The sequence below is a fragment of the Blennius ocellaris genome (genome assembly GCF_963422515.1).
Source record: "Blennius ocellaris genome assembly, chromosome: 9".
Lineage (NCBI taxonomy): Eukaryota > Metazoa > Chordata > Actinopteri > Blenniiformes > Blenniidae > Blennius > Blennius ocellaris.
Genome location: NC_137658.1, coordinates 29,939,356 through 29,952,256, shown reverse-complemented (window position 1 = coordinate 29,952,256; position 12,901 = coordinate 29,939,356). Strand labels below are relative to the sequence as shown.

The window sequence follows — 12,901 nt, the reverse complement described above, 5'->3', positions numbered from 1 at the left end:
CAGGCGTTGACTTCTTTAAACACTTTACGTCTATGCATGTAACTTTCAACCTTACTGCCAGTCACACTCATGATTTAATCTGTATGAGATTTCATTCGATGTGTTTGAATCGGTCAGTGTTATTGTGGACTCAGTGTTTTCAGGCCCTGGTGCTGTTTGTGTCCTCAGATCAGTCCCGGTGGAGTCGGCTGGTGGATCTCACTCTGGTCCGCTGTCACGCCATCAAACTGGACTCTTTCTCCCAGTTCATCGAGCTGCTGCCCTGCCTGGAGTTCATCTGTCTGGACCAGATGTTTAGAGAGCCGCCCAAGGTACCCTGATCACAGCTGGTGACCCTGCACCCTCTGTGACCCTCCAGAGGGCAGACCTGGTGACCCACTGCATTCCGCCACATGTAGCAGGTTGTTCTGGTAAACTGACTTATGGCAGAGGAGATTTCTAGTGTTGGGGATTAATATACCGGCGTTCTGCCACACCTCTCCATGATGGTTGGGGAGCCCTGATAAAAAATGAGCATCACAGAAAACTTATTTTCATCCAATAAAAACGTAAAATGGCCAACATGCTGTTCAGGTAGTACTGGAAAACTATAAGTTCTGATTCACACTGTGCTGCCGTCAGTTTTATGGTCCAGACACATGAGAGACTGCGTCTGCCATACACTGTAGGGCTGTGTTCTTCAGGAAGGACTGTACCTGTCTATAAAGTATCTAGTGGTGGAGTAATGTGTTGCTTATAACAGAGTTGTACAGGGGTCACCAATACAGTCCCCGGGTTCACCAGGGGTCACTGGGACCACGGGTCACCAGGACCAGAGGTCACCAGAACCAGGGGTCACCAGAACCCCGGGTCACCAGAACCCCGGGTCACCAGAACCATGGGTCACCAGAACCCCGGGTCACCAGGACCGGGGGTCACCAGGACCACGGGTCACCAGGACCGGGGGTCACCAGGACCACGGGTCACCAGGACCGGGGGTCACCAGGACCACGGGTCACCAGGGCCAGAGGTCACCAGGACCACGGGTCACCAGAACCAGAGGTCACCAGAACCAGAGGTCACCAGGACCACGGGTCACCAGAACCAGAGGTCACCAGGACCAGAGGTCACCAGGACCACGGGTCACCAGAACCACGGGTCACCAGGGCCAGAGGTCACCAGGACCACGGGTCACCAGAACCAGAGGTCACCAGAACCACGGGTCACCAGGGCCAGAGGTCACCAGAACCACGGGTCACCAGAACCAGAGGTCACCAGGACTACAGACATGTTCTAAAAATAGCACAACTCACAAATGAACTGCCTCTAAAATTGTATTTTATTCTGTTGCTATTCTTTTTTAATCGCACCTGCATTTATATATATTAAAAAATAGCAATATCTTAAACACAAGGTAAATAAAAATATGCTTAGAATACATGACGTTTAAATCCCTAGTGCCTCACTGCCACAGACAGTGGTCCTTCCCTCCTTCACCTCACTGTGTCATACAGTGGTAATAATTCACTTAAAGTTAAATCACCAGGATCTATACAACCACTGAATGACATTAGCCACTCTGCTCACACCCATGCTTATAAAAACCCTGAACTCCTGAACAAATGTGCTGATTAAATAATATTGTAGCAGCGCTGGGTGACTGGTAACAGGAGGGTTCTGGTCAATTCCTGGTGGCTCAGAAATTTCTGGGTTGGAAAGGAGTCGTCACCTCCTCCCTCCTCTATTCTCTCCTCTTCTCTCCTCCTCCCTCCTCTGTCCTTCTTCTCTCCTCCCCTCTCTCTCCTTTCTCCCTCTTCGCTCCTCTTCTCCCCGCTCTCCCCCACTTCTCAACCTCCTCTCTCCCTCAGCTCTCCTCCTCCTCAAGTGCAGCCACAAGTTCAAGTCCTAATCGGTGCAGTGGTTGATTTAGAGGTTTATTTCATTTTAAAGGTGTGCTTTTGTTTATCCTTTTTATTTTTGACCCTCCATTCCTCACTATTTTGCTGTAGCATTGAGCTGAAATTCTTTTATCTGCAGTGCTTCTTCATATTTATGCCCAGTGGCTCCAGAGTTTCTGTTCAGTGTGAAACGGGTCCAAAAGCCTCTGAGTGTTGAAGATTGCGAAAATGCAACGATTTACCAATGAAATGATGCTTTTCAAAGAAAAAAATGTCCCATTTCCACTAGCCCAGGGATTTAGATCTCAGCAAAAACAATGAAAACAACCATGAAATGCTTTCATTGCTTCTTCTGAGATGAATAGAAATAAAGTGTTGAATATTGATATTGTTGGTAATTATTGTGAGAAATCATCAATGTGACCAGTGTCTTCAGATAGATGAGCATCATTATTACATTTTATTACATTATTACATATTATATTATAATATATAACTAAAGGAAAACTGAGCAAATGTGTTATTTCAGAGGAGTGTGTGAAACTGGTAGCCCTTCGTAGCACTCAGTACCTATGAAGTAACTTTAAAGTTCAAAAAGGTTGTTGACTCCTGGTTTAAAGTATACTGAAGAAATAATGTGTGTGTGTGTGTGTGTCCGTGTGCGTGTGCGTGTGCGTGTGCGTGTGCGTGTGCGTGTGCGTGTGCGTGTGTGTGTGTGGGTGTGTGTGTGTGTGTGTGTAGGGCTGTGCCCGGGTGGGTCTGAGTGCAGGAACAGGGATCGGTGTGTCATCAGCACTGGTCAGCAACCAAAACTCCAACAATGACAACCACGACGCCAACCTGCCTCCTGCTCCTCCACCCGTCAACCACAACCACCAGAGACAGCAGCACAACGGCAAGTCACCCCCCAAGAGGAAAGACCAGTAGAGTCTCATAGTCTCACCTTTTCTCACTCTGTCTCACTGTGTAGCACTGTCTCACTCTCAACACTCTGTCTCTCACAGTCTCACTCTCACACTATGTCTCTCACTGTCTCACTCTCAACACTCTGTCTCTCACTGTCTCACTCTCACACTCTGCCTCTTACAGTCTCACTCTCAACACTCTGTCTCTCACTGTCTCACTCTCAACACTCTGTCTCTCACTGTCTCACTCTCACACTCTGCCTCTCACAGTCTCACTCTCAACACTCTGTCTCTTACAGTCTCACTCTCAACACTCTGCCTCTCACAGTCTCACTCTCAACACTCTGTCTCTTACAGTCTCACTCTCACACTCTGCCTCTCACAGTCTCACTCTCACACTCTGTCTCTTACAGTCTCACTCTCAACACTCTGTCTCTTACAGTCTCACTCTCACACTCTGCCTCTCACAGTCTCACTCTCACACTCTGTCTCTTACAGTCTCACTCTCAACACTCTGCCTCTCACAGTCTCACTCTGTCTCTTACAGTCTCACTCTCAACACTCTGTCTCTTACAGTCTCACTCTCACACTCTGCCTCTCACAGTCTCACTCTGTCTCTTACAGTCTCACTCTCAACACTCTGTCTCTTACAGTCTCACTCTCACACACTGTCTCTCACTGTCTCACTCTCACACTCTGCCTCTCACAGTCTCACTCTGTCTCTTACAGTCTCACTCTCAACACTCTGTCTCTCACTGTCTCACTCTCACACTCTGCCTCTCACAGTCTCACTCTGTCTCTTACAGTCTCACTCTCAACACTCTGTCTCTCACTGTCTCACTCTCAACACTCTGTCTCCTACAGTCTCACTCTCAACACTCTGCCTCTCACTGTCTCACTCTCACACTCTGCCTCTCACAGTCTCACTCTGTCTCTTACAGTCTCACTCTCAACACTCTGTCTCTTACAGTCTCACTCTCACACTCTGCCTCTCACTGTCTCACTCTCACACTCTGCCTCTCACAGTCTCACTCTGTCTCTTACAGTCTCACTCTCAACACTCTGTCTCTTACAGTCTCACTCTCAACACTCTGCCTCTCACAGTCTCACTCTCAACACTCTGTCTCTTACAGTCTCACTCTCACACTCTGCCTCTCACTGTCTCACTCTCACACTCTGCCTCTCACAGTCTCACTCTGTCTCTTACAGTCTCACTCTCAACACTCTGTCTCTTACAGTCTCACTCTCACACTCTGTCTCTCACTGTCTCACTCTCACACTCTGCCTCTCACAGTCTCACTCTCAACACTCTGTCTCTTACAGTCTCACTCTCAACACTCTGTCTCTTACAGTCTCACTCTCACACTCTGTCTCTCACTGTCTCACTCTCACACTCTGCCTCTCACAGTCTCACTCTGTCTCTTACAGTCTCACTCTCAACACTCTGTCTCTCACTGTCTCACTCTCAACACTCTGTCTCCTACAGTCTCACTCTCAACACTCTGCCTCTCACTGTCTCACTCTCAACACTCTGTCTCTTACAGTCTCACTCTCACACTCTGTCTCTCACAGTCTCACTCTCAACACTCTGTCTCTCACTGTCTCACTCTCACACTCTGTCTCTCACAGTCTCACTCTCAACACTCTGTCTCTTACAGTCTCACTCTCACACTCTGCCTCTCACTGTCTCACTCTCACACTCTGCCTCTCACAGTCTCACTCTGTCTCTTACAGTCTCACTCTCAACACTCTGTCTCTTACAGTCTCACTCTCAACACTCTGCCTCTCACAGTCTCACTCTCAACACTCTGTCTCTTACAGTCTCACTCTCACACTCTGCCTCTCACTGTCTCACTCTCACACTCTGCCTCTCACAGTCTCACTCTGTCTCTTACAGTCTCACTCTCAACACTCTGTCTCTTACAGTCTCACTCTCACACTCTGTCTCTCACTGTCTCACTCTCAACACTCTGTCTCTCACTGTCTCACTCTCACACTCTGTCTCATACAGTCTCACTCTCAACACTCTGTCTCTCACTGTCTCACTCTCAACACTCTGTCTCGTACAATCTCACTCTCAACACTCTGTCTCTCACTGTCTCACTCTCACACTCTGTCTCATACAGTCTCACTCTCAACACTCTGTCTCTTACAGTCTCACTCTCAACACTCTGTCTCTCACTGTCTCATACAGTCTCACACTCACTCTGTCTCTCACTGTCTCATACAGTCTCACTGTCTCACTCTCACACTCTCTCTCACTGTCTCATACAGTTTCACTCTCACACTCTGCCTCTCACTGTCTCACTCACACTCACTCTCACTCTGTCTCTCACTGTCTCATACAGTCTCACTCTCACACTCACACTCACTCTGTCTCACTCTCAACACTCTGTCTCTCACCGTCTCATACAGTCTCACACTCACTCTGTCTCTCACTGTCTAATACAGTCTCACTGTCTCACTCACACGCACTCTGTCTCTCACTGTCTCATACAGTCTCACTGTCTCACTCACACTCCCTCTGTCTCTCACTGTCTCATACAGTCTCACACTCACTCTGTCTCTCACTGTCTAATACAGTCTCACTGTCTCACTCACACTCCCTCTGTCTCTCACTGTCTCATACAGTCTCACACTCACTCTGTCTCTCACTGTCTCATACAGTCTCACTGTCTCACTCACACGCACTCTGTCTCTCACCGTCTCATACTCACACTCTGCCTCTCACAGTCTCACTATGTCTCTTACAGTCTCACTCTCAACACTCTGTCTCTCACTGTCTCACTCTCAACACTCTGTCTCTTACAGTCTCACTCTCACACTCTGTCTCTCACAGTCTCACTCTCAACACTCTGTCTCTCACTGTCTCACTCTCACACTCTGTCTCTCACAGTCTCACTCTCAACACTCTGTCTCTCACTGTCTCACTCTCACACTCTGTCTCTCACTGTCTCACTCTCAACACTCTGTCTCTCACTGTCTCACTCTCACACTCTGTCTCATACAGTCTCACTCTCAACACTCTGTCTCTCACTGTCTCACTCTCAACACTCTGTCTCGTACAATCTCACTCTCAACACTCTGTCTCTCACTGTCTCACTCTCACACTCTGTCTCATACAGTCTCACTCTCAACACTCTGTCTCTTACAGTCTCACTCTCAACACTCTGTCTCTCACTGTCTCATACAGTCTCACACTCACTCTGTCTCTCACTGTCTCATACAGTCTCACTGTCTCACTCTCACACTCTCTCTCACTGTCTCATACAGTTTCACTCTCACACTCTGCCTCTCACTGTCTCACTCACACTCACTCTCACTCTGTCTCTCACTGTCTCATACAGTCTCACTCTCACACTCACACTCACTCTGTCTCACTCTCAACACTCTGTCTCTCACCGTCTCATACAGTCTCACACTCACTCTGTCTCTCACTGTCTAATACAGTCTCACTGTCTCACTCACACGCACTCTGTCTCTCACTGTCTCATACAGTCTCACTGTCTCACTCACACTCCCTCTGTCTCTCACTGTCTCATACAGTCTCACACTCACTCTGTCTCTCACTGTCTCATACAGTCTCACTGTCTCACTCACACGCACTCTGTCTCTCACCGTCTCATACAGTCTCACACTCACTCTGTCTCTCACTGTCTCATACAGTTTCACTCTTGTACTCTGTCTCTTACAGTCTCACTTTCACACTCTGTCTCTCACTGTCTCATACAGTCTCACTCTCACACTCTGTCTCTCACTGTCTCATACAGTCTCACTCTCAACACTCTGTCTCTCCCTGTCTCATTCAGTTTCACTCTCACACTCTGTCTCTCACTTTCTTGTACAATCTCACTGTCTGGAACTGTCTCATACAGTCTCACTCTCAAACTGTCTCTCCCTTTCTCATACAGTCTCACTGTCTAGCACTGTCTCACTCTCACACTGTGTCTCTCACTGTATCTAACAGTCTCACTGTCTCATACAGTCTCACTCTGTCCCCCACGGTCTTACAGTGTCTCCCTTTCTCTCAATGTGTCTCTCACTGTCTCATACAGTCTCACTCACACTCACTCTGTCTCTCACTGTCTCATACAGTCTCACACTCACTCTGTCTCTCACTGTATTATACAATCTCACTGTCTCACTCACACGCACTCTGTCTCTCACTGTCTCATACAGTCTCACTGTCTCACTCACACTCACTCTGTCTCTCACTGTCTCATACAGTCTCACTGTCTCACTCTCACACTCTCTCTCACTGTCTCATACAGTCTCACTGTCTCACTCTCACACTCTCTCACTGTCTCATACCGTTTCACGCTTGTACTCTGTCTCTTACAGTCTCACTCTCACACTCTGTCTCTCTCTGTCTCATTCAGTTTCACTCTCACACTCTGTCTCTCACTTTCTTGTACAATCTCACTGTCTGGAACTGTCTCATACAGTCTCACTCTCAAACTGTCTCTCCCTTTCTCATACAGTCTCACTGTCTAGCACTGTCTCACTCTCACACTGTGTCTCTCACTGTATCTAACAGTCTCACTGTCTCATACAGTCTCACTCTCAAACTGTCTCTCCCTTTCTCATACAGTCTCACTGTCTCATACAGTCTCACTCTCACACTCTGTCTCTCACTGTCTCATACAGTCTCACTCTCAACACTCTGTCTCTTATAGTCTCACTCTCACACTCTGTCTCTCACTGTCTCATACAGTCTCACTCTCAACACTCTGTCTCTTATAGTCTCACTCTCACACTCTGTCTCTCACTGTCTCATACAGTCTCACTGTCAACACTCTGTCTCTTATAGTCTCACTCTCACACTCTGTCTCTCACTGTCTCATACAGTCTCACTCTCAACACTCTGTTTCTTATAGTCTCACTCTCACACTCTGTCTCTCACTGTCTCATACAGTCTCACTCTCAGCACTGTCTCTTATAGTCTCACTCTCACACTCTGTCTCTCACTGTCTCATACAGTCTCACTCTCAACACTCTGTCTCTTATAGTCTCACTCTCACACTGTGTCTCTCACTGTATCTAACAGTCTCACTGTCTCATACAGTCTCACTCTCAACACTCTGTCTCTTATAGTCTCACTCTCACACTCTGTCTCTCACTGTCTCATACAGTCTCACTCTCAACACTCTGTCTCTTATAGTCTCACTCTCACACTCTGTCTCTCACTGTCTCATACAGTCTCACTCTCAACACTCTGTCTCTTATAGTCTCACTCTCACACTCTGTCTCTCACTGTCTCATACAGTCTCACTCTCAACACTCTGTCTCTTATAGTCTCACTCTCACACTCTGTCTCTCACTGTCTCATACAGTCTCACTCTCAACACTGTCTCTTATAGTCTCACTCTCACACTGTGTCTCTCACTGTATCTAACAGTCTCACTGTCTCATACAGTCTCACTCTGTCCCACACGGTCTTACAGTGTCTCCCTTTCTCTCAATGTGTCTCTCACTGTCTCACACTCAAAACCACAGAAGTTGATTTTGTGACCATGAGAGTGAAGGGAGTGACGAGATGAGATGTGTTCACAGTCCCGGTGGAGGTGAACGGGCTGGAAGAGGAGGACCAGGAGGAGGAGGAGGAGGAGGTCATCCTGGAGGAGGACCACCACGGGGCGGTGCCTCCACTTGAGCCCAAAGGAGCTGAGAGGAGGATGGGAGCTGAGGAAGACCCTGCAGGACCCAGTCACCTGGCTGGAGATGAAGAGCAAGACGAAGACGAAGAGCAAGCGGGTGGGAACACTTCATGTTCTTCCTTGGCATGATGTCCTTCCTCATTAACATGCGGGGGTCTTCCTCATCAACACTTCGGGGTCTTCCTGTGTCCAGGTCCTAGTGGTCTGGCGCAGCACTGCAGAACCGCAGGGGACCCAGGCCCCAAACCTCCTCTGGTCATCTCCGACTCTGACAGTGAGGAAGACGAGGGCCCTGTTCCCCGGCTGCCTTCCTCCTGCCTGCAGCAACCAGCTTCCTGTTCTAAAGGTGAGAGCAGCAGACCCATTACGGGTCCCAGAACAGGTCCCGGGGTTAAAGGTCACAGGCCTGAGTACACCCAGTAAACCTCCCATCAGGCTAAACCACCACCAGTAAATCTCCATCAGTAAACCTCCATCAGCTGGAGTAGAAAATGTTCCAGGGTCCTGAAGCAGCTTCACTGGAGCTTCATTAAATAGAAACCTTCACAGTAGAGCCTCAATCAGCTGCTTTCTCATGAGAGGAGCCTGAGAGCTTTAAGCTCCGCCTCCATTCTACTGATAGTAAACCTAGGAACCTCCAGAGGGCAGCACTGAGAACCGAGTGGATAAGATGGACTAACAGTCTTTAACAGAGAGCTGCTTGTTAAGAAGAAATGTAAATTCTATTGGAGATTGAACAGGAAGCTCATATTCGAGTGATGTGATTTCTCTGGCTGGTTCCTGTCGGGACTTCCTGTCACGACTTGCTGCAACATTTTCGTTCAGTTGAAGACGTCTGAAGCAGTTCTTGTTTCACCCTGATAACAGTTACAATAGTCTATCTGGGAGGAACACGTTGGATTCACTTCTCAGTCATTCTAAGTCACCATGTTGCCCATTTTATAGAATCCAGAAGAAGGAGACCAGTCCTTTGTCTGAGGCCAACTTTGATCAGAGTGCCTCTGTGATATGATGAAGCTTTAAAACTCACTGAAAATACGCAGAGACGTCATTTGGACATAAATGGTCACATAGTGACTGAAGTGAATTTTTCCAGGATTCTAGAAAAACGTAAGATTGGCTATTGCTCTGGAGCTTGTTCAAACCCCTGGATACAGAGCCTCTTACTGAACAGAGCTTAATCTAGTATTGATTACTAATCACGTTGATCTGATCAAGTTTTGGCAGTGCGTCTTTAATTTTAACCATAAGAGTTAGAATGTAGTCACTAAAGGAGTTGACAGTAATTTTTTGCTCAGAGTTAAAGTGATATGTGTTTGTGACAGAGCTGTGGCTTTTTGTCAGCCTGGCTATAGTGCTGAAGAGAAACCGAGGGTTGTTCTGCTTTTCTTCTCTTAAGGTAGAATAGTGGGCAGAAAAACATTGTTGTAGAAAAAGTGTTAATAAAGGTAAGCCTTTTATTTCTCGCAGTTTGATGGTTAGGGTGAACCAGTTTGTTTGATGGTTGGGGTGAACCAGTTTGTTTGATGGTTAAGGTTGGGATGAACCAGTTTGTTTGAGGGTTAAGGTTGGGATGAACCAGTTTGTTTGAGGGTTAGGGTGAACCAGTTTGTTTGAGGGTTAGGGTGAACCAGTTTGTTTGAGGGTTAGGGTAAACCAGTTTGTTTGATGGTTAAGGTTAGGGTGAACCAGTTTGTTTGATGGTTGGGATGAACCAGTTTGTTTGAGGGTTAGGGTGAACCAGTTTGTTTGATGGTTAGGGTGAACCAGTTTGTTTGAGGGTTAGGGTGAACCAGTTTGTTTTATGGTTAGGGTGAACCAGTTTGTTTGAGGGTTAGGGTGAACCGGTTTGTTTGATTGTTAAGTTGAACCAGTTTGTTTGAGGGTTAGGATGAACCAGTTTGTTTGATGGTTAGGATGAACCAGTTTGTTTGATGGTTAGGATGAACCAGTTTGTTTGAGGGTTAGGATGAACCAGTTTGTTTGAGGGTTAGGATGAACCAGTTTGTTTGGGGTTTAGGGTGAACCAGTTTGTTTGATGGTTAGGATGAACCAGTTTGTTTGAGGGTTAGGATGAACCAGTTTGTTTGAGGGTTAGGATGAACCAGTTTGTTTGAGGGTTAGGATGAACCAGTTTGTTTGGGGTTTAGGGTGAACCAGTTTGTTTTATGGTTTGGGTGAACCAGTTTGTTTGAGGGTTAGGGTGAACCGGTTTGTTTGATTGTTAAGTTGAACCAGTTTGTTTGAGGGTTTGGGTGAACCAGTTTGTTTGAGGGTTAGGGTGAACCAGTTTGTTTGATGGTTAGGATGAACCAGTTTGTTTGAGGGTTAGGATGAACCAGTTTGTTTGAGGGTTAGGATGAACCAGTTTGTTTGGGGTTTAGGGTGAACCAGTTTGTTTGAGGGTTAGGGTGAACCAGTTTGTTTGAGGGTTAGGGTGAACCAGTTTGTTTGAGGGTTAGGGTGAACCAGTTTGTTTTATGGTGAGGGTGAACCAGTTTGTTTGAGGGTTAGGGTGAACCAGTTTGTTTGAGGGTTAGGGTGAACCAGTTTGTTTGAGGGTTAGGATGAACCAGTTTGTTTGATGGTTAGGGTGAACCAGTTTGTTTGATGGTGAGGGTGAACCAGTTTGTTTGAGGGTTAGGGTGAACCAGTTTGTTTGAGGGTTAGGGTGAACCAGTTTGTTTGATGGTTAAGTTGAACCAGTTTGTTTGAGGGTGAGGGTGAACCAGTTTGTTTGATGGTGAGGGTGAACCAGTTTGTTTGAGGGTTAGGGTGAACCAGTTTGTTTGAGGGTTAGGGTGAACCAGTTTGTTTGAGGCTTAGGGTGAACCAGTTTGTTTGATGGTTAAGGTTGGGATGAACCAGTTTGTTTGATGGTTAAGGTTGGGATGAACCAGTTTGTTTGAGGGTGAGGGTGAACCAGTTTGTTTGAGGGTTAGGGTGAACCAGTTTGTTTGGGGTTCAGGGTGAACCAGTTTGTTTGTGGGTTAGGGTGAACCAGTTTGTTTGAGGGTTAGGGTGAACCAGTTTGTTTGGGGTTCAGGGTGAACCAGTTTGTTTGTGGGTTAGGGTGAACCAGTTTGTTTAAGGGTTAGGGTGAACCAGTTTGTTTGAGGGTTAGGGTGAACCAGTTTGTTTGGGGTTTAGGGTGAACCAGTTTGTTTGAGGGTTAGTATGAACCAGTTTGTTTGATGGTTAGGGTGAACCAGTTTGTTTGAGGGTTAGGGTGAACCAGTTTGTTTGATGGTTAAGGTTGGGATGAACCAGTTTGTTTGAGGGTTAAGGTTGGGATGAACCAGTTTGTTTGAGGGTTTGGGTGAACCAGTTTGTTTGATGGTTAGGGTGAACCAGTTTGTTTGAGAGTTAGGGTTGGGGTGAACCAGTTTGTTTGAGGGTTAGGATGAACCAGTTTGTTTGGGGTTCATGGTGAACCAGTTTCTTTGAGGGTTAAGGTTGGGGTGAACCAGTTTGTTTGAGGGTTAGGGTGAACCAGTTTGTTTGAGGGTTAGGGTGAACCAGTTTGTTTGAGGGTTAGGGTGAACCAGTTTGTTTGGGGTTCAGGGTGAACCAGTTTGTTTGAGGGTTAGTATGAACCAGTTTGTTTGATGGTTAGGGTGAACCAGTTTGTTTGAGAGTTAGGGTTGGGGTGAACCAGTTTGTTTGAGGGTTAGGATGAACCAGTTTGTTTGGGGTTCATGGTGAACCAGTTTCTTTGAGGGTTAAGGTTGGGGTGAACCAGTTTGTTTGAGGGTTAGGGTGAACCAGTTTGTTTGAGGGTTAGGGTGAACCAGTTTGTTTGAGGGTTAGGGTGAACCAGTTTGTTTAGGGTTTAAGGTTGGGATGAACCAGTTTGTTTGAGGGTTTGTATGAACCAGTTTGTTTGGTAGTTAGGGTGAACCACTTTGTTTGATGGTTAAGGTTAGGGTGAACCAGTTTGTTTAATGGTTAAGGTTAGGGTGAACCAGTTTGTTTGAGGGTTAGGGTGAACCAGTTTGTTTGAGGGTTAGGGTGAACCAGTTTGTTTGATGGTTAAGTTGAACCAGTTTGTTTGAGGGTTAGGGTGAACCAGTTTGTTTGATGGTTAAGTTGAACCAGTTGTTTTGAGGGTTAGGGTGAACCAGTTTGTTTGATGGTTAAAGTTCGGGTGAACCAGTTTGTTTGATTGTTAGGGTGAATCAGTTTGTTTGAGGGTTAGGGTGAACCAGTTTGTTTGATTGTTAGGGTGAATCAGTTTGTTTGAGGGTTAGGGTGAACCAGTTTGTTTGAGGGTTAGGGTAAACCAGTTTGTTTGATGGTTAAGGTTAGGGTGAACCAGTTTGTTTGATGGTTGGGATGAACCAGTTTGTTTGATGGTTGGGGTGAACCAGTTTGTTTGAGGGTTAGGGTGAACCAGTTTGTTTGATGGTTAGGGTGAACCAGTTTGTTTGAGGGTTAGGGTGAACCAGTTTGTTTGATGGTT

The 12,901-nt window shown here is 46.6% G+C and overlaps 1 protein-coding gene across 2 annotated transcripts in view; it reads left to right on the top strand.

Moving 5' to 3' along the window:
* fbxo38 (F-box protein 38) overlaps positions 1–12,901 on the top strand; it is a 184,440-nt gene that overhangs the window by 93,459 nt on the left and 78,080 nt on the right. For both annotated transcript variants that reach the window (XM_080502309.1, XM_080502308.1), the window contains exons 10-13: positions 169–311; positions 2,619–2,772; positions 8,336–8,536; positions 8,633–8,785. In XM_080502309.1, coding sequence (XP_080358435.1) covers positions 169–311; positions 2,619–2,772; positions 8,336–8,536; positions 8,633–8,785 — 651 coding nt within the window. The remainder of the gene's footprint in view (positions 1–168; positions 312–2,618; positions 2,773–8,335; positions 8,537–8,632; positions 8,786–12,901) is intronic.